This window comes from Coregonus lavaretus, assembly GCF_964263955.1.
Source record: "Coregonus lavaretus genome assembly, chromosome: 24".
NCBI lineage: Eukaryota > Metazoa > Chordata > Actinopteri > Salmoniformes > Salmonidae > Coregonus > Coregonus lavaretus.
Window position 1 is genome coordinate 18,582,649 of NC_140011.1, and position 22,795 is coordinate 18,605,443.

General features: G+C 45.6%; 1 protein-coding gene across 1 annotated transcript in view; it reads left to right on the forward strand.

Annotated features, from left to right (window-relative positions):
* Positions 1-499: 499 nt before the first annotated feature.
* Positions 500-22,795, forward strand: part of LOC311099737 (NMDA receptor synaptonuclear signaling and neuronal migration factor-like) — a gene marked incomplete at both ends in the record, with an annotated part of 37,780 nt that continues 15,484 nt past the window's right edge. The window contains 5 exons of the mRNA XM_084140474.1: positions 500-570; positions 13,389-13,450; positions 13,744-14,547; positions 14,818-14,884; positions 20,394-20,465. Of these exons, the coding sequence (XP_083996600.1) occupies positions 500-570; positions 13,389-13,450; positions 13,744-14,547; positions 14,818-14,884; positions 20,394-20,465 (1,076 nt within the window). The remainder of the gene's footprint in view (positions 571-13,388; positions 13,451-13,743; positions 14,548-14,817; positions 14,885-20,393; positions 20,466-22,795) is intronic.

Consider the following 22,795-nt stretch of genomic DNA (forward strand, 5'->3'; position numbering starts at 1 on the left):
ATACACTTGCACATACCTGTTTTTGTGTGTACAAACTTATACTGCAGGAATTCACCTTGTGGTGTAGGGGGATGACAGCTCCTTATATGGCTCAGTTTCCTGTCAACACACACACACACACACACACACACACACACACACACACACCTGATGATGACAAGCAGGAGTCCAACCCCCTAACATCCCATTTTCTCTGGTTCTGATCAATGAAGAGAGAGAGAGAGAGAGCGTGTCTTGTATTCGTACAATACACGTTACCTCACACGTACTCTGAAGACACAGCAGCGAACAGGGCACCCGTATATATCCGTTGCATTACTGGCTGTTTTCTTTCAGAGAGAGCTCTGCAGACCTGAAAACACCAGGATTCCTGCCGAAGTGGAACGCACGCCAGTTACCACAGTCTTTCCTGGATTCCCTTCAACCTTCTCGCCGCATTTCTCCATCCTAGGTTTTCTGGAATGAGCTGTTTTCCTGCTTGCGTCGTTTCCATGTCAGCATGGGAACTGCCGTGTCCAAAAGGAAGAATATAAGAAACGATGCGACATCTTCCGTGGCAGCAAAAGTTAGGTGAGTGACCAAACACCCACCTACAGACTAGCCTATTGGCATTACCGTCGTATTTTAGCATAAATCTGTTATGCTACAAAATGACTGAACATAGCGTTACATAGGGCCAAATAGTGACATTAAGGCTACCCCTTTATGCAACAAGAACAGGTGTATTTAGGCTAACCAACGAAATTGCGTAATTGCGCGTTTATTAACGCCTCGATCTATTCACCGTGGGTCCCACATAATTATTCCACGTTATGTCGTCCGGTGCAGGACAGGTAGGCTAAATATCGTCATAATAATCGGGGAGCAACATCAACCCGTCGCTGCTTCTGCAGCTTGCTCGACATGACTTGGTTGCACAAATAGCAATTGATGGGTTACACAATTTATGCCTTTAGGTTCCCAAAGTGGCATTTGTTCTCACCATTGACGCAAGCATGTCTCTGGGCGCATGCAGAAGGTGTGTATAATGACAGGGATGTCCACTTATACTGGATATCTGTGTGGTGCAGTGCAATTTAGATGTTTTGAGCTTAGTCCATTTCAACTTCAGTTCACTCTCTGTCTGGATCTCGTTTACAGACAACAGTTAACACATTAGCACAGATAGCTCTTGAAGGTGGCCTAAAATCAAACATGATATGCAAAAGAAAGGTAAAATCATGACAACATCGTCTAACCCATTTAGGAGACTGTAGCCTATGGGTCCCACTGAACGGATGGTGACTTGTTTCAAACCAATGGATCAGATATGAAGGACACTTACCATTAACTGTTATCTTTAAAGAGAAACAATTGGATTTGTAATGGTCTGCACTTGACCTTAATAGCAGCGACTACCGCTCTTGGATGCATTGGCGTTGCACCCTGCGGGAAAATGATCGAGCTATCAATTCATCAATCAGCCGCAATTGACTCGCGCGCCTTCGGTGATCAGCCGTCACCGTGAGTTATTGCACCGGTCGGAGAAGGGAAACAGAATGCCTATAAACGCCACCGTTAATTTATTAAGCAAAGAAAGCAACAACAAAAAAGCTCTATTTGGCAGGTCTCTGAGGCTATAGGCTACGGCTAACCAGACTAAACGACCTGCATGAGCTAAACATTACTTCTCATGTCCTGTAAAAGTTTAAACACAGGTCGTTAATCTGGGAGATTTCTGAAACCGTGTCACCCAGGCAATAATCTGCATTTACGTTTATTCTAAAATTGGCTATGCGCAGTTATGCTGTGTTTACTGTTTGGGAATATTGAACGGATTAACCCGCAGTTTTCTCAATGCACGTCATCAGTTTATGGATTCCCAAAAGATAGATAGGTCCCGACTCAATTTGGCCAATAATGAAATCAGTGTGTTAGCTGCCTCGTACCATCATGGCTGCAGCTGCACCTTGGTGAGATTAAATGGAACATACAGCAGGTGGAATAGAAGAGAAATTCACAGAGATAAACATATTTGATTGGTCACACATGAATTGTCACACAATATTCATTAAATGGAGGTCACTGCATGACCTTGCATCCAGATGCTGGGTTAACTTCACAGATAGATGTTGGATGGCATTGGCATGCTTATGTCATTCAATGTGTGTGTGTGTGTGTGTGTGTGTGTGTGTGTGTGTCTGTGCATACGTGTATGGATATGTGAGTTTGTGTGTGTAAACCCTCTCTGTACTGCGCTACTTTCTGTGAACACACACAAAGGGCTATAACGAGAGAAAGGGGACCCGGAGCACGTAATAATATCACGTCACAGACACACACACACACACACACACACACACACACACAAACATACACACGCCAATCTCCTGCCTGACACATTGACATTATCTCTCATGCCTTTCAATTGACTGGAGTATGAATGATATGTTTGAACATACAGTAGTATACATCAGAGTAGTATATCTCCAGGCTCAGTACACTCCTCAGTACACTCATCAGTATAATCATCAGTACACTCCTCAGTATACTCATCAGTACACTCCTCAGTACACTCATCTCTGCTCAGTCAGCTCCAACCTTTACTGTCATTACTGAGATCACACATCTAACACTTTTAATATTCATTGCTCTCTCACCTGCATATGAACTCATCAATGCATGGTCACGCACAGTACTAACCTAATCTCTCTCACTCATCGCAGGAGGAAAATAATCCTGCAGCAGGAGGATTTGAATATCTGAAGAAATATCTAGAATCGCCACCAGGGGGTAGCTGGAAGTGGTGTTTGTATACAATGCAGTACCGTACCTACATTAGATCAATTGTTTTATTATATGTTGAAGGCAAGCAGTAGGCAGAATACATTATTTTGTTTACCTCATTTGAATCCTGCCCTTTGACTCATGGATGAATGTCTATTTTTGACATGTTAATTCCACATGGTTACAGGGTTAAAACAGAAACAACTCAAAGGTTAACAGTTTAGGCATTGGGGAAGGCTTAAAACAAAATAATTAAAAAGACGCGCCTATCTATCATCAGTATTCACAGTATTCGTAATGCTTGCTAGACCATTGTGAACTGTCGTAGCACAGTGGTCTAAGCAACGCGCTCCGGCTCCGAGCCTCATGAGTGCTGGGCGATCCCGTGACTACATTAATTAGGCCCACAAGTTAATTGCATTTATTTAAATGTTTTCAAGAAGTTAAACGAATAGTCTGATCATTTACGCATCAAAGAAAAGTGTCTCAGCTCAACAAAAGCCTGGAGATATACTACTCTGGAGGAACGTTTATCGTTCTACAGTAGGCCTACATCGATCAATTAACTGATGTCCCAAATCAGCTCATCAACTCAACTAGGGAAACACAAACAGTAGCCTATTATCGGTTTTCACACCTTTCATTATTGTCACGCCCTGGCTCTGGGGACTCTTATATGTTGAGCCAGGGTGTTAGTTTCTATGTTTAGTTTTCCAGGTTTCTGTTCTAGTATGTTGTATGTTCTATGTTCATGGTCTAGTTCGTTGTATTTCTATGTTGGCCAGGGTGGTTCCCAATAAGAGGCAGCTGATTCTCGTTGTCTCTGATTGGGAACCATACTTAGGCAGCCTGTTTGGCACTTGTCTTTTGTGGGATCTTGTTCCGGAGAGGTTTGTGTTTTGTTAACCTTAGGACTTCACGTATTGTTTTGTTGTATTGTCTAAGTACTCATTAAAAGATGTACGCATATCGCGCTGCGCCTTGGTCTGCTTCCTATGACGATCGTGACAATTATGTGACAATGGATAGGCTAACGGGTAGCATAAAGAACGTAGCCTATTGGAATATAATCAAATAACAAGGGGCCTATTGCAACCATCGATGGCACTAGATTATCGCCAGCGGATGTCTCATTAAACAATCAATAGCACTAAATTCACCTGCACAGCTGATCTCAATTGCAACCATTACTGGTCACCACATTACCGCTCCCTAAAAGATGATGTCAGTGTTACCTTAACATTAGTTTTGCTTGCAACCAAAGTCTTTCAAGATACACTATATATACAAAAGTATGTGGACACACCTTCAAATTAGTGGATTCGGCTATTTCAGCCACACTCATTGCTGACAGGTGTATAAAATCAAGCGCACAGCCATGCAATCTCCATAGACAAATATTGGCAGTAGAATGGCCTTACTGAAGAGCTCAGTAACTTTCAACGTGGCACCGTCACAGGATGCCACCTTTCCAACAAGTCAGTTTGTCAAATTTCTGCCCTGCTAGAGCTGTCCTGATCAACTGTAAGTGCTGTTACTGTGTAGTGGAAATGTCTAGAGGAACAACGGCTCAGCCGTGAAGTGGTAACCCACATAAGCTCACAGAACGGGACCGCCGAGTGCTGAAGTACGTAGCAGGTAAAAATAGTCTGTCCTCGGTTGCAACACTCACCACCGAGTTCCAAACTGCCTCTGGAAGCAGCATCGTCAGCACAAGAACTGTTCGTCGGGAGCTTCATGAAATGGGGTTCCATGGCCGAGCAGCCACACACAAGCCTAAGATCACCATGCGCAATGGCAAGCGTCGGCTGGAGTGGTATAAAGCTCGCCACCATTGGACTCTGGAGCAGTGGAAACGCGTTCTCTGGAGTGATGAATCACGCTTCACCATCTGGCAGTCCGACGGACAAATCTCGGTTTGACGGATGCCAGGAGAACACTACCTGCCCCAATGCACAGTGCCAACTGTAAAGTTTGGTGGAGGAATAATGGTCTGGGGCTGTTTTTCATGGTTTGGGCTAGGCCCGTTAGTTCCAGTGAAGGGAAATCTTAACGCTACAGCATACAATGACATTCTAGACCATTCTATGCTTCCAACTTTGTAGCAACAGTTTGGGGAAGGCCCTTTCCTGCTTCAGCATAACAATGTCCCCGTGCACAAAGCGAGGTCCATACATAAATGGTTTGTCGAGATCGGTGTGGAGGAACTTGACTGGCCTGCACAGAGCCCTGACCTCAACCCCATCGAACACCTTTGGGATGAATTGGAACGCCGACTGTGAGCCAGGCCTAATCGCCCAACATCTGTGCTCAACCTCACTAATGCACTTGTGGCTGAATGGAAGCAAGTCCCGGCAGCAAAGTTCCAACATCTAGTGGAAAGCCTTCCCAGAAGAGTGGAGGCTGTTATAGCAGCAAAGGGGGGACCAACTCCATATGAGATGTTCAACGAGCAGGTGTCCACATGCTTTTGGTCATGTAGTGTATGTTCGCCCTCTGGTTGGTATTGTAATCGAAATAACTTAGTCCTTTTTGAACAGACTAAAGGCGATTTATCTATTTGACCAGCATTCTGTACAATAATATAAATCAAGTATTTCCTCGTTTACCTCGGCAAATCTACTGTGGCAATTTACCCGACACTTTGTATGAAAGGAAACTAATGTTGGTGTATCCTATTGTTATTATTTTATTTGTTTACTATTTATGTTATCTAAAAGTGTCTGGTATGGTCATTTCTTATCAAGATCAGGGGTAAAATATCCTTGAACTGTCTATATTTAAAATGGTAAATAATTATTTAATTATTTGTGCCAGAAGGGCGTGGGCTGGAATCAAACTGACGCCAACACTGTAGGCCTATATGTGCACAGCCTAACCTCTAGACCACCCCAGGCCACGATTGAACTGAATCTTGACCTTAGGATACACTTGACACTTGTATGTCGTAGCTTAGTGGAGACCAATATCTATCTTGTGTTATTAAGCTATGTAAAACGACGTTTGTTGATGTGTATGGCTGCATTTCAGATACATTTCTGTACATTTGAATGTTGCAGTAATAAGACCTAGGCCTAGCGTTTGAGTGAGCGAGAGATACAATTATGTTGATAGCAAACCCTGATCCCAATGACTCGACTGCCCCCCATGGAGAGAAAGAGAACTGCTCAATTTCAGGGACTCACAACGCTCATTTAAATTTCCTGATGCAGCAGGAAAGTTTTCTGAGACGAAAGAGTGATCAAGTTAAGATCTGACATTTCTACACACACACACACACACACACACAGTATGTATCTCTCTCATACACACTGTCATATCTGTTTTATACAGTAGGAGCTGGCCTATATGATTGGTATTCACAGCCAGGCCTGTGCTGCGCGACGTTGTGACCACAGAAAGCCATTCAAAGGGTGTCAGGGTCTGTGGGCTGAACGTGCTCAACACACAGAAGCTCCTCCAGTGGTCCTGCTTTCCACACACATGCATTCACGCACACACACACATACACACATTCACACACGTGCACAGGCACGCACACGCAGACACACAGACACACACACACACACAAAACAATCCTTCTTTCCTGCAAACACACACACACACACACACACACACACACACACGCACACACACACACACACACACACAGTACAGCTGGTACACAGCTGGTACTCCTGCTCTACCCCACTGTGCTTGACCCTGTGCCTTCTTATATTCTCTCCCTCTGTGTTCCATCAAAGAGCCTCATACGCAGTACCCTCTGTCCCTGCTGGATCGCAAAACATAGCATGTTCCATCTTTATCTTAGCTACCTAAGACTTTTGACATTTGGCATCCATAGGTATCCCACCTATGGATTCAGTGCCAAGCGTTCTCTTTCCTGTCCTCTTCTTTTAGCCCACTTCAACGCACTCATCTCTGAGCCCTGAAGCAGCGAAACAGACAATCTCAGGTGAACGTGTGCGTCCTGTGTTAGTGGGACATGTGGCTGAGCTCCGTGGCTCCTCCGTGCTCCCGTAGGCTGGTGTCTGTGTGATGGATGAGGCCAGCTGTGCTCATCCACAGTGGCGAGGCCTCTTTGTCTGGCTCATCCGCTCCTGGCGTTAGCGTCAGGAAACACAGGGTCACACCGTGGAGGGAGGGCCTCACTGAAGAGCGCCGCCAGGGGACACAGCAAACGACTGGAGATCACGCACACCTCAGCCGGCGGGTGTCCGGACAGCTGGCTGTGTGTCCGGTGTCTGAGTCATCACTCATTACCGTTTACCGGTATTTTTACACACTCTTGTTAGTATATACAGTCTGGTGAAGAGTGATGCTTCACGTCTTTACAGCACACAGTGCTTATCGTATAGGGGTGGATGGGGTCGGACAGTGAATCCCGTCCAACAGTCAAATGCCCCGCACTATGAGGTGTCTGGCCACTCTAGGTGTTGATTGGACAGTGCAGACAGCGTGTTAGATTGACACAGTGAAGATGCAGAGACAGCCGCCTTCTGCCCAGGTGTGTGTATACTACAGAGATAGATAGAGATACCATCTTTATATATGGCATTAGTCTGTGAACGCATGGGCAGCGCCATTGAGGCAATCTCCATTTTGAAGTAGTCAACTTTCTTCTTCTACTACTTCTATGAGTTGGCAAACACCTAGTGTTTTCTCACAAGTATAATTCATTGGCTGGTCCCTCCTGATGACCCTAATGGAATCATGTAATCGTTCCTTAACCCATAGGCAGTCCCACCAAGTTGACTACTTTAAAATGGTGCAAGCCCTCAATGGCAATGTCCATGCCAAAACGGGCTTTATCCATCTAGAGTCCTCTATCTAACTCTATGGTGTATACCTGATTGCATTACAGATCACACAAACTACTGAAACTTTCAAACAGCTGAGGCTAATGCAATAGATAGCTCACCCTGCAGCCTTTTGGATAATCTTTGGAAATATGGCATCAGGAAAATCCCCAAATCCTTGTTCTGTGTATCCTTAAGGAGAGTGGTACGATAGATCAATTGAAGCTTATTGGACTACTACAGCACTCTGAAAGATGGAGCGATGAGGTAGTAGATCTGGGGCTCACACTCTCACGTTCAGACACACTCCTGAGTTTCTTTCAAAGAAAAGGCAGGCGGGTTGAAAGGAGTGCCAGTGCAATATAAATACAATTAGTAATTATATTTCTATGGCTAGTGCATTGTCTCTGGTGGTGCAGTGTAGCAGATAGACCAGGGGCTATGACTATCTTTCTTCTGTCTTCTCCCGATCCTCTGACATTATTGTGCTTTCCCTCTGTTATTTATTCCTTTACCCTGAACTGTTTGTTTTTCTGAGCTGAACTATCTTAAGATAAACTTACTCAACTCCAGTGTTCTCTCTCTTTCTCCCTCCCTCTCATTCCCTCCCTCCCTCCCTCTTTATTAGAGGCTATTAAAGTGATTGCTGTTATTACGCTGATTGGGTGAGATGATACCGATTTCGAAGTGACTCCGACACACAGCAATTAGGCCTCTGTTGTGTTTGGTGCTGGTTATGTGTGTGGTTATGTGTGTGTGTTTGTGTGTGTGTGTGTGTGTGTGTGTGTGTGTTTATGTGTTTGAGTGTAAATGCTTCTGTGCATGTGTTTGATGAGCTGCGTCGTGGGCGGGAGTGAATTCAGTGCCTCACTCAGGGTTGAGGAGGCTGAAGTGGCACCTACTCTCTGACGAGGTGGCATTTTAATCGGTCCTCTGATCAAGTGCTGGGCCCCAATGCCCTATAAAGCACCCCTACAAGACCTGCAATTAGAGAGCCAAACTACTCACACCTATCAGGTGTATTTAAGCTCAGGAAGTTGAGCTAAGCAGCTGGAAGAGAAAAACCAATTAAATTAGTGAAACAGTGAGAGGATTAGATTAGCCAACATTTAGAGATATTGCTGGCCAGCCTATTGTTTATAGATGAGGGGAGCCAAAGGATGGGGAATTGGTCTGCAGGTCTGCAGGTATTCAAGGACTACTGGGAATCCTGCCAGTGAACTGCTGGTCATCTTACGGCATTAGTTGTTTGTCCTCTAAATGATAATGGAGTATGTTGTTTCACTGCATTAAGACGTAAAGAGAAACGACAGGGAAGGGATTGTGAGTTGATAGAGAAAAGGGAACATCTTATGCATTTTAAGCCTGTGTTTACACAGGTAGCCCAATTCTGATTTTTTGCCCGATCATTACAAAACAGCTGACCTGATTTGTCAAAAGGCCAATTACTGGAAAAATAATCAGAATTGGGCTGTCTGTGTAAACGCAGCCATTGACACACACAAACGGTACATACATACGTACACATATACACATTGTAGAACACAGAAGAGGAGTATGTGGACTGTTTGTTTTGTATACCGTGTGTATGAAGTGGTGTATAGAACTCAATATGACAAGACACTTTTTTCAGCTAGTACTAGTAAGAGGGTCGGAAGTGTTGGGTGGCAAAGTGACAGAGAGAAAATGATGCTGAAACAAAATGGTGCCACCTATTGGCAATCTGCAACAGCGCAAGAGCTAACAGAACAGATCCTATTATTTACTTTTACAGACTCATAGAAAGACTCTATACTGTGGATTTGTTTGCGTCTCTGATGTTCTCTCGCACAGTAAAGACTCCTCAGTGTAGTTTTGGCAGTGAGTGGGTTGCATGTTCCCCTGCACAGCTGGATGCTGTATAATGCTTTCTTCCCTCCTTTGAACAATTTGTTTTTGTCATTTGGAATATCCCACGACAATACCTCTATACTCACACAGACCTCAAACTCTATAATATAGTAGCATCCTCACAACATTTCACCACCCAGCCTTATGATCACCATTGTGTAGGTTAACGGTCCTGGGCTGCAGGCATAGGCACTTGTCACCTCAATTCTCTCTCTCTCTGCTCTCCCTCTGGTTTTCTTTCCACATCCTCCTCCTCTCTCCTCCCCCTCTTCTTTCTCTCCCTTTCATCTTTAATATGCTCCTTTCTTCTCTTCCTCTCAGTTGTAATCTTCCTCCTTTCCACCTTCCCCAAATCCTTTACCTCAACCCTCTCTTCTCCACTCACATGTCTGGGAGTATGCTTCCACCTTCCTCCCCCCTCTGTCTCTCTCTCTGTCACTAATATGCAGTCTCACTATCCCTAGTGATCCCTCCTTCCCTCTCACCTCTATACAGTTAAGCATCCTCCAGATGGGTCAGTCTCTGGGGTGTGATGGGGGAAAGGAAGGAGAGAGATTGAGAGAGAGGGAGAGAGAGAGAGAAGGGGAGGGAGGGGGAGAGAGAGAGCTGCAGAGAGAGAGACAGAGAGAGAGGGAGAGAGGGGGAGAGAGAGAGCGGCAGAGAGAGCGACAGAGAGAGACAGAGGGAGAGAGAGGGGGAGAGAGAGCGGCAGAGAGAGGGGGAGAGAGAGCGGCAGAGAGAGACAGAGTGAGAGGGAGGGGGAGAGAGCGGCAGAGAGAGACAGAGGGAGAGAGAGGGGGAGAGAGGAAGCGAGTGAAGGAAAAATTTGAAAATAAGATGGAGTTGGAGAGGCGGTTGGCTCTCTCTCTTCTCCTCTGTTTCTGCTCATGTTTTATGGATGCTTTGTGTCTCCCAGGCAACCGTATGTATCCTGTTGTTGATTTTAATCAAAGCTCCAAGCTGCTGAATAATAAAAAATGGGGAAATTAAAAAGTCTTCAGAAGCTTCAGAAGGGATGGAGTAATTACTCATTACACCAGACCAGCTTAATCGCACTCTGCACAGGGAGAGAGAGCTTCCAGCAGGTCTGACTAATCGCACCATGACGAATTGCACTAGCTCACACACATGCATACATCCACAAACACAAACACATACACACACACACACATACCAGAGGAGGCTGGTGGGAGGAGCTTTAGGAGGACGGGCTTATTTTAATGGCTGGAATGGAATAAATGGAACGGTATCAAACATACTGTATGGAAATTACAATGAGCCTGTCCTCCTATAGCTCCTCCCACCAGCCTCCTCTGACACACACACACACAAACACACACACACACACACACACACACACACACAGCATCCCGGAGAGGATGCCACTGTTTGGCCAGAGAGGAAGGAGGAAGGTGCAGTGACAGAATTGCACTGACACATGCATGCAGAGCTATTTTTAAATGTGCACAGGAGCCGTTTGGTGCACGTGTCGAGACACTCCTTTGCTGGTGACATCACCAAACCCAGAGAACCAGACTGTTACTGTGACTGTGGTGTGGCGGAGCGTAAAGCAATATGGCATCTACAGTACCTCAGAGGGGCTCTGAAGTGGACCCTTTTAACTGATGAAAAGGTGGGAAATAGAAGAGAGGGAGCGTTCCCCCTGTCTCTCTCCGATGTAAGGATCCCAGGCAGTCCCAGGGAATTTTCTGTAGAAGATCTCACATGGTTGAGATGCCTGTGTTGGCTGGCCTTCATTAATAATTGTGAAATTGTTAGATATTACTTGTTAGATATTACTGCACTGTCAGAGCTAGAAGCACAAGCATTTTGCTACACCCGCAATAATAATCTGCTAAACACGTGTATGTGACTAATACAATTTGATTTGATTTGAGAGTGCTGTCAGGGATAACGTGTCCACCCAGAGTGTGCCACTTCTCTATCCTGACAAAGCTACTGAGGGATAGTTACCAGTGTAGGGAAGGGGGTGGTACATAGGAACACCTATGGATTTCCATTTCTATGTGTGGATTCGTAAGTCAGTCTTTTCATGGTTGTCAATGTGAATAACATGTGTTTGTTCATGTGAGTGTGGCTTTGCATACGAGTGTGTTTTACATTCTCAGAGGAGAGCGCTGGCGTGAGCCCTATCCCCGTGTTGAGGGCGCCGACAGGAAGTGATGTCGTTGTATAGGATCATCCCTGGCTCTAATCCATCTCACTGTCAGAAGCAGGGCCAAAGATGCAAAGTTGTTATACATACATACATACATACACACACACACACACACACACACACACACACACACACACACACACACACACACACACACACACACACACACACACACACACACACACACACACACACACACACACACACACACTCACACACACACTCACACACACACAGTCTTCACAGACAGACACGCATGTGTGCACACAAATATACACACGAACACACACTCACGCGAACACACACACACAGTAAAAGATAGAAAGCTCTCTGCATGGGTGGCAGTGCATTGCATGGGGCTGTAAGAAATGTCTGACAGCTCTTATTGGATTACTGACAACTCCTGTCTCCACTGTATCCAGCACCAATGTGAAATCCATTTCCCCATTTGTCTCAAGCCCCATTCATACCTACTGCTAACATGCGTCCTTCATCCTGATCTTGTCCTGATCTTGCCCTTTTACACTTAAGATCTGACCAAAATCAGTTCACAATTTATCTTTTAATCGTCTACACCTGTCTTAAAATGTGGGCACAATCAGAATGAGGACAAGATCAGGACAAAGGACGCATGTTAGAACCAGGTATAAACGTGGCTTCAGACTCCATCGATAGGGAGCTCAGTCACACTGTCTGTTATGCTGCACGTCTATCAACAGGGCTCCTGTCTCTCTGTAGGCCTGTCAATCAAAGGATGATCATTATTTTAGTGGGGGAGGGGCATGTGCAAAATGGAGGATATGCTAACTAGATTCAATAATGCTGTCTGTTGAAAAGATGATGGTGACTTGAGGGTTTACTTGCTGAATGGAGTACCTGGGGTCTACACTATGTAATTGATGCTTTTCTCTCTCGCTGTGTGATTCAGAGCAACTCTTGTAATCTGCTGTTGCTGCATTTCCCTCCAGCTCGAGCTATGATATTGATATCACTTCCTTACACTCTGATATCTATCTCTCTTTATCGCTCTTTCTTTTTTACTCCCTCCTTTCATACCCACTGATGAATAGAGTCACGTCAAAAGACAATGTCAGTCTCCTAGAGTCATTCTATCAATGAGGATTTCTTTTCAGAATCTCCCAGTTTCTATGTATGAATGAGTGTGTTTGTAAGTGTGTGGATTTATGTTTGTACGGAATGTGTGTGGGTTTGTACCACATGTACTAGCGAATGTATCAGACAATTTTCAGCTATTCTGTCACAGCCATTTCTCAGTTGCCAGGACTGCATTGTGTAAGAAACCCGTACACATAACACACCCATGAACACGCACGCACGCACACACACACATATACACACACACACATACACACACCTCCACTCCCTGGCATCATGTGGTTTAGGTTCTATATTGTAGAGAAGGGACTGTGCCATTTGATTGGAAATTAAGTTGTTATTTTACCAACCCTAATTTTCCCTGTCTCCTCCTACTCTCATTCTCTCTTTCCTTCTCTCTCTCTCTCTCTCTCTCTCCTTCGCACTCTCTCTCTTGGAGCCTGCCTAGAGTTGAGAGATAAAACAGCTACATCTTAATCTGTGGCTGGCACAAACCTACAAAGCAGGCAATGAAGTTAACATTTCCTCCTCTTTCTCCCTACTTTACTTCTGTTCTTTCTCTCCTTTTCTCTTTTTCTCATTCTCTCTCGCTGTCACTCATGTGTTAACGTCAGTGTGTGTCATGTGTGTCTCTACAGAGCAGCGCGAGCGTTTGGAGAGTACCTGTCCCACACACACCCTGAGAACCGAAACGGATCAGGTCAGCGTCCCTCCCTCCCTGCCACCTCTTGTTCTCCATCCATCTTTTCTCACCTCCTTTACTTTTTCCTCTTTTCTTTTGTAACATCATATTAACTCCATCCTCCTATTTATTCCATTTACATAATTGATATGTAAACCACAGATGGCTGATGGATGATAAGGTTCCGCTATCCTATTCTCTCTCGTATTCTGCTCTGTTTCTATTTCTCTCTCTCTGTAACTCCTCTGTCTCTTTCTCACTCTCTCTCTCTCTCTCTCTCTCTCTCTCTCTCCTTCTTCTTTAACCTGCAGCGCATCTCCTGTCTGACACGTTTGTGGGCCCAGACTCTGTCTCCCCTGGCGGTGTCCGTCACCACAACAACAACCATCCATACCCCCACAGGGGCTCTCCGGCCTCCCCTGAGTCCAGCCTGGTGAAGCCTCCGCTGGACCACCTCCAGCCCCCGCCCGCCTCCATCACCACCACCAAGACCCGCCTGTCTCTGGAGCGCAGCTTCTCGGCCGAGGAGGACCAGCAGAAGTGTGTGGAGTGCGCCCTGCAGCCCGCCCGCGTCTACACCATCACTGGAGAGCACGGCATGCTGGGTAGCAACCGGGGCAGCAAGGAGAGCCTGGAGCTGGAGATGCTGAAGGGGGCGTCAAACCTGGTCCAGCCCTCAACCTCCCCCTCCTCCTCCACCTCCTCCTCCTCACCCACCCAGCACCACCTCCACCATGGTCACCGCAGCAACACTCACCGCGATGATGGGAGCCATCGCCACGGCAACCCCGTGGCCAGCGGCAGTGGCAGCAACCATCACACTCTGACTGTTACCGGTGGGGGCGCCTCCCACCATGGTCATCATGGCAGCCACCACCACCTATCCCAGCAGCCTCTGTCGAGCTCGGTCAGCGCGCAAAACATCCGCAGCTGGGGCGAGGGGGGAAAGGGGGGCTCGCGGGAGGACTGCAGCCTCAATGTGGTCTTGGACTCTAGTGGGGCCCCGTCCCGTAGCCAGGGCTCCCTGGATCTAGAGAGCTCCCGCGAGGCAGGCAAGCAACACAGGCGCCTAGAGAGGATGTGGAGTGTGGGCCGGATGACTGGGCTGGAGAGAGGTGAGACGGGGGAGACAGAGAGGGAGAGGCGCTGAAATGCTCAAAGTGGGGTTGTGGGGGGGTCGATGTTATTTGGATTGTGACGTGGTCTGTATTTCTGACTCTCCGTCTCTCCTCTGCTGTCTCTCCCTGTGTGTCTCCCTCTCTCCCTCTGTGGAGTGGACTGGTGCTGTGTCCTCTAAGGTTTCTTATTGTTGGTTTACAAACATACACACTATGTGGCTGGCTGGCTGCTACTGTAACTTCCATTCATTATCCCTCTCTCCACAGAGGACAACAACTGGTACCCAAAAGAAAATATGTTTAGCTTTCAGACTGCTACTACCACCATGCAGGCGTGAGTACCCAGCCCTAACGCTCGTACACGCACGCATGCACACACACACACATGCACACAACATTAGGGACAGGTGCTTGTGCAGGTGTTACTGCTGCTAACACCTGAACAATTGCCTCTCTGGGGACATGCTGACATGTCACTGGGACTCACCATCCACACTTTAACCCTTTCTATCCCCCTCGCTGTCTGTCTGTCTGTCTGTCTGTCTGTCTGTCTGTCTGTCTGTCTGTCTGTCTGTCTGTCTGTCTGTCTGTCTGTCTGTCTGTCTGTCTGTCTGTCTGTCTGTCTGTCTGTCTGTCTGTCTGTCTGTCTGTCTGTCTGTCTGTCTGTCTGTCTGTCTGTCTGTCTGTCTGTCTGTCTGTCTGTCTGTCTGTCTGTCTGTCTGTCTGTCTGTCTGTCTGTCTGTCTCTCTCTCTCTCTCTCTCTCTCTCTCTCTCTCTCTCTCTCTCTCTCTCTCTCTCTCTCTCTCTGTCCTCTCCCGCTCTTCCTGTTTCTCTGTCTGTCTCTCTATCTCCTACCCCCCCCCCCCCCCCCCCCACATGTTGTAGTAACCATGGCCTATAGGATGTTGATGTCTTTCATTTTCTTTCTTTTTCATGCACTTCTTTCTCTGACCCACTGCAGGATATCGTGAGTATCTTTGACCTGTTGAATCTAGCTTTCCTCCCGCTCCTTAACCCTGTGTCCCCTAACTCCATGACCCTTAACCCATGACCCATGACCCTTAACCCACATCCTTAACCCTTCCTTGGGGTGTTTGAAGTTACAGAGGAAACTGACTTTACAATCCAGGAGCTGTGTTTGTATGTCTGTTGATGTTACTGTATGGGAGAGTGGGGTAAATTGAGCAATATTTTACATTCAGCATCACTCCGTCAAGGGACATATAGTATTATTTTCTATAGTATTATTTTCTAACAAGAATTCAAACATAGCTTGTCCAAAAAAAGCGGTCTGTTAGCACATCTTACCCTGGGTATGGGGTGTGTTGAGCTGTGGGACAGGGTAAGTTAAACCGCCTACACATTTCTGTACTTAATTCAATATTTTACATTTACATTTACATCATTTAGCAGGCACTCTTATCCAGAGCGACTTACAAATTGGTGCATTCAACTTATGATCGCCAGTGGGACAACCACCTTTATTTTTTGTTTTTTTATTTTTATGGCGGGTGGGGGAAAAACTATTACCACTACCTTTTTAAAACCATGTCTATCTTTATTTCCCAAACACAATTCAACACGATCACAGTCACTTTTTGGTCTTCTAATCATTTTAAGCATCTTTTAACACAGACTTAACACCTAACAAACACTTTGTACTTTTTTAAACACTTTGAACATAGGCCCTGTTGTTACATCATATCCCAGCAATAATGCCTTGCATTACGCCTGGGAAGAAAACACTTCAATTTGCTCAACTTGCCATTAGCTCAACTTACCCCAAGGCAAACATTTGGACTATATTAGCCCACACACCTACAAGGATGCACTTTCATGCTAGTAGTGCTGAGCGATTAACCAACATTTATTTTTTATTTATTTTTATTAAACAACTAATTGAACGACATAGGTTCAATTACTTGAATTCCATTTAGGGTCGTTTTTTTGTAAGCCCAACACGCCGTTTCTCTAGAGAGAAATCAAATCATTCATGAAAGAATGTGAGAAATCAAGAACTATGTGGGACACTGGGCTGAAGGGAGTTGTAGTTTTCATTAAGCAAATATTCAACCTAGTTCAGCGCAGAAACATGGTAATTAACTATAATGACCATAATCATTTGCGGCAGTTTTTTTGGGCTGAAGAGATGGATCAGAGAGGAAGAGGCGAAGCGAGAGGTTTCTCTCACTAAAATGTGTCAAAAATAATCCCAATGGGTTTATTTTGGACCTAATATTTTCTATGTTTTGGCAATTCATTGTTAACTATTTTTGCCGTTGGAATTTACATTTTAAAAAACTCTAAAATCATTGTAATGTCATTATTTAATAATTATTGAAACCGAAATCGAAAACCATGATTATTTTTTAAGAATCTAACCAAATACTTATTTCCCTCATTAAAATGCAAATAAATTTATAAAATTTTTGACATGCGTTTTTCTGGATTTTTTTGTTGTTATTCTGTCTCTCACTGTTCAAATAAACCTACCATTAAAATTATAGACTGATCATTTCTTTGTCAGTGGGCAAACGTACAAAATCAGCAGGGGATCAAATACTTCCCTCACTGTACTAGCATCGTGAAACCTCTAACACAATAAATTAATTTGACTTGGTGAACATTTGTTTTTTTGACCTACTCTACCACTTACCACTTTTTCCATGTGGTTTCTTCCTTCACAGACTCCATGAAATGATGACCTCTTCCTAAGTATTTGGTCAAATTATTAATTTTGTGTATGGTTTCCTAGAAGCAAGGGTGGCTCAACCTACCCATTTGGCTCAATTTACCCCACTCTCCCCTACCTGTCCAAGCTCTTCAAACAGTGAAACCAAAGATACTTATAACTAACCCAAGATACACTACATGGCCAAAAGTCGAACATCTCATTCCAAAATCATGGGCATTAATATAGAGTGGGTCCCCCTTTTGCTGCTATAACAGCCTCCACTCTTCTGGGAAGGCTTTCCACTAGATGATGGAACATTGCTGCGGGGACTTGCTTCCATACAGCACTGAAGTTGGGCGATTAGGCCTGGCTCACAGTCTGTGTTCCAATTCATCCCAAAGGTGTTTGATGGGGTTGAGGTCAGGGCTCTTTGCAGGCCAGTCAAGTTCTTCCAGACCGATCTCGACAAACCATTTCTGTATGGACCTCGCTTTGTGCACATGGGCTTTGTCATTCTGAAACAGGAAAGGGCGTTCGCCAAACTGTTGCCACAAAGTTGGAAGCACAGAATCGTCTAGAATGCCATTGTATGCTGTAGCGTTAAGATTTCCCTTCACTGGAACTAAGGGGCCTAGCCCAAACCATTATAACTCCTCCATCAAACTTTACTGTTGGCACTATGCATTGGGGCAGGTAGCGTTCTCCTGGCACCCACCAAACACAGATTTGTCTGTTGGACTGCCAGATGGTGAAGCGTGATTCATCACTCCAGAGAACGCGTTTCCACTGCTCCAGAGTCCAATGGTGGCGCGCTTTACACCACTCCAGCCGACGCTTGGCATTGCGCATGGTGATCTTAGGCTTGTGTGCGGCTGCTCAGCCATGGAAACCCATTTCATGAAGCTCTCGACGAATAGTTATTGCGCTGACGTTGCTTCCAGAGGCAATTTGGAACTCGGTAGTGAGTGTTGCAACAGAGGACAGATGATATTTACGCGCTACGTGCTTCAGCACTTGGCGGTTCTATTCTGTGAGCTTGTGTGGCCTACCACTTCGCGGCTGAGACATTGTTGACGTTTCCACTTCACAATAACAGCACTTACAGTTGACCGGGACAGCTCTAGCCTGGCAGAAATTTGACAAACTGACTTGTTGGAAAGGTGGCATCCTATGACGGTGCCACATTGAAAGTCACTGAGCTCTTCAGTAAGGCCATTCTACTGCCAATGTTTGTCTATGGAGATTGCATGACTGTGTGCTACATTTTATACACCTGTCAGCAATGGGTGTGGCTGAAATAGCCTTATCCACTAATTTCAAGGGGTGTCCACATGCTTGTAGTGTAGTTAATCTGTCATTTAAGGTGGGAGCAAATGAAGCATAGTGGGCAGAACAAGCGAGGAGGTGGGCAAAGCCAAGCACGAGCTAGTGAGATCCTATTGGCGTTGTAGTATGTATTTGCATATTTCCGTTAGGGAAAGCCTCCTCTGTGAAATGTGCGTGTGCACAAACTCAATTCGACCTTGCACTCCTTCTAAACAACGCCATTATTTAAAACTTTGGCAAAGCGTCAAAACTTAGTGCACTGTGTTCGTAACAGATTCTAGTTTTGGGAACATAAAAATGTATTGAGATCAGATGTTTCATATATGAGAAAATTAGTAGAATGTTGGCCCAGTTTCACCTAGTTCCATGCTCTCCCACTACCCACTACTGGACTTCCTATAACTACCATATTTGGTGGTGAGAAAACGTTCTAAACGGATGAATCTGCTTTATAGCCCCTGTGACGTGTCTGGTTTACCTCGTTTGTCTGTGGTGAAACCCTGGGCCAACCCAGACATAGCCATTGTAGCTCACTGCACCCTATTCAAGAACAAACCTAAACCTACACCACTGACTGAACCCCAGGCTAATCCACCGCAACTGAGCCTTTAGCCAACCCCAAACCCAAGACATGGAAAAGGACCTATGTACGCTGAGCTGACCTGGACTCTGTCACTGCAGCTAAACCCAGCTCTAATCCACACAGTGCAAGAAGACACTGGTGATCCCAGTGGTGGAAAAAGCACTAAATTGTCATACTTTAATAAAAGTAAAGATACCTTAATAGAAAATGACTCAAGTAAAAGTGAATCACCCAGTGAAATACTACTTGAGTAAAAGTCTAAAAGTATCTGGTTTTAAATGTACTTAAAGGACAATTCCACCACTTTTCAACCTCATATTCATCATCTCCAGAACCATATCAGTGTCTACATATGTGAAAACGGTGCGTTTGTATGATCTGTGGTTAAGAAGAAAGGTCCTAAAAAAAGCTTTTCTGTGACATGACAGGGTAGGATTAAACGTTTTTTAAATGGTGATTTTCAAAGCCTGCAATGATTTTCTAGCCAGAGGGAGGGTATTTTCTTGCTCCCCACGTCACCGCAAAGCTCATAGTGTTTGAAAATCACTGTTATTAAAATGTTTTAACTTTTGATGATTTCATCAAAACTTTTTAAATTTAGATTCACATATAGTATGTAGATAATGGTATTGTGCTGGAGATGATGAAAATGAGGTTGAAAGTGGTGGAGTTGCCCTTTAAGTACAGTGGGAAAAGTACTCTGTCATACTTGAGTAAAGTAACAAAAAGTAAAAGTAAATTCTATACATCAAATTCCTTATATTAAGCAAACCAAGAGTAAAAGTAAAAGTTGTCAAAAATACAAATAGTAAAGTAAAGTACAGTTACCCCAAAAATGACTTAAGTAGTACTTTAAAGTATTTTTACTTATTAAGTACATTACACCACTGGGGGATCATGGCACATACCTACAGCTAATAACCCAGACCGGCTGTAAGCTGCAGAATGATCCGGCTGCAGCACTGTTCTCCCTCCCTCACCTCTGGCTAACCCACATGGTCAACTCTTCAGCTAAACCCCAGCTGGCCCTAACTTCTTACGCTAACCTCCTCAACTAACTCAAACAAAGAGACCGCATCCCAAATCCCGATGATGCAAACCTAGCCATTGCAAGTATACCCCCCCTCCCAGAGCTGGCTTAACCCTGTACTATAGCTAAACCCTACCCTGGCAATGCCCACCCCCCCGCGCGCTCTCTCACTCCCCTCGTGATAAGCCAGCATTCTCCCTCTCATCCTTTCATTCTGTGCCACGTCCCAGCAGGGCTTTCCGGGGATTTGTGCAGAGAAAGAGGGGAGAGATGGAGCTGGATTCGGCTGAAGTCATCCACAGGTATCTACTGTGTTCCTGGCTGGTCAGGGTGTACTGCTGTGCTCCAGTACTCTCTGACTCCCCCATCCATTATCCATAGGATAGATATAGACTCCCGGGAGAGGTAAAAATAGCATTGGGCACAAGCAGATTGCAATGACGTTACTACCATAAGTGAGAGAAAAAAGCACACTCAGAGTGTGTTGCACTGTGCCACAGAGGTAGATGGTGGGTGCAACACAATGCCATATATCTTCATTGGTCTCTCTTGTGACCTGCTGCTATCCTCTCACTGCTGCAGTGTAAATGGGATTCAGTGTGGTAAGTCAGCCATAGGTGAGGTTGTACAACGGTAAGGAACCTAGCTAGCACAGCGTAGCTAAAATCTCATGATGAGCTAGGCTAGTGTACACTCAGTGGTCAGTTTATTAGGTACACCACCCCGTTCACGAAAATGGTTTTTCTGCTACAGACAGTGAGTCACGTGGCCGTGGCTTGCTATATAAAGCAGGCAGACAGGCATCAAGGCATTCAGTTACTGTTCGATTGAACGTTAGAATGGGCAAAACGAGTGACCTAAGCGACTTTGAGGGTGGTATGATCGTCGGTGCCAGGCACTCCGGTTCCAGTATCTCAGAAACGGCCGGCCTCCTGGGCTTTTCACGCACGACAGAGTCTAGGGTTTACCGAGAATGGTGCGACAAACAAAAAACATCTAATCAGCGGCAGTCCTGTGGGCGAAAACAGCTCGTTGATGAGAGGTCAAAGGAGAATGGCAATCTCGGAATGCACAACTCGTCGGTCCTTGTTACGGATGGGCTATTGCAGTAGACAACCACACCGGGTTCCACTCCTATCAGCGAAAAACAAGAGGTGGCTTCAGTGGGCACGCGATCACCAACACTGGACAATTGAAGAGTGGAAAAACATTGCCTGGTCCGACGAATCCCGGTTCATGTTGCATCATGCTGATGGCTGAGTTAGGCGTAAACAGCATGAGTCCATGGACCCATCCTACCTGGTGTCAACAGTACAGGCTGGTGGTGGTGGTGTTACGGTGTAGGGAATGTTTTCCTGGCACACATTAGGTCCCTTGATACCAATTGAGCAACGTTTCCATGGCCCGAAGAATTCAGGCTGCTCTGGAGGCAAAGGGGGGTCTGACCCGGTACTGGATTGGAGTACCTAATAAACTGGCCACTGAGTGTATATGAGACATACATTGCTATGCTTAATGAAGCTAAAGCTAACTCCTAGAGACATGTCAGGTGACATTGGTAGTGAACCCATTACCCTGGCTACCTCAGCACTAACAAGGCTAAAGTTAGATAGTTAGCAACGCTAACGAGGCTAAAACTAACTTCTGGACATGTGACTTTGGGAGTGAACTCATTACTGGCAGAGGCTTAGCGGAGTTGCCAACAACTAGATGCATCCGGTTTTCAGGGATACAACTAATTCAACCTAGCTTCCTTTTCCTCTGAAAACCGGATGTGGGAACTCTGCTCAGCCGTTTTCTTTTACACCTGCTACATAATGTTAGGCAGATTCAGATGGGCAGACGGACAGACAGACGTTTTCCCACAATGCCAGGCTGCTGCAGTAGAAGGTTAATGTGACACGAAGCCTCAGCTGATTAATGGAGGAGCAACAGACCACCATCCCCTCTGTCTGGACATAGAGGGGTATAAAGAGAGAGGGAGAGAAGGAGAGGTAGACAGAGGTGGAGGAGGAGGAGATAGGGAGACAGAGGGATAGTGAGGTGGGGAGAAAGGGATGGGAAAAGAGAGAGAGGACGAGAGGTACATTGGAGCAGGGTACAGCATGCAAGTCTCCCCTATTAGAGTATACTGTACACAGAGGGAGAGAAAATGAGGGAGAAAAAGGGGACATAGTGCCAGAGGAGCATCGGAGCGGCCCTTAACGCGTGAGCAGCATAGATGGATGGATGGATGGATGGATGGATGGATGGATGGATGGATGGATGGATGGATGGATGGATGGATGGATGGATGGATGGATGAGGCAGAGGTAGAGAGAGAGGACAATGTAGAGAGAGTGAGTAAATGAGAGGTAGGACGAGATAGAGACAGAGAGAGAGAGAGAGGAGAGCCGGTGACTCATCCCCAGCTGTCTGAGTGTGCAAAGGGGTGTTCTCCTTCTCTTTCATCCTCTCATTAGGGGACCTGCTGCGTGTCTCTAGTCTGTGAGCATGCGGGGGAAAAGAGGAGAGCTTGTCTTTGTTCCACTTCATTCTATCAGCTCACACTCCCTCCATCCAACATGTGAAGATAGCGATAAGGCCTGCTCTGTTTTAGGGTTTAGGGGTTAGGGAGGTGTTAGGGAATGTT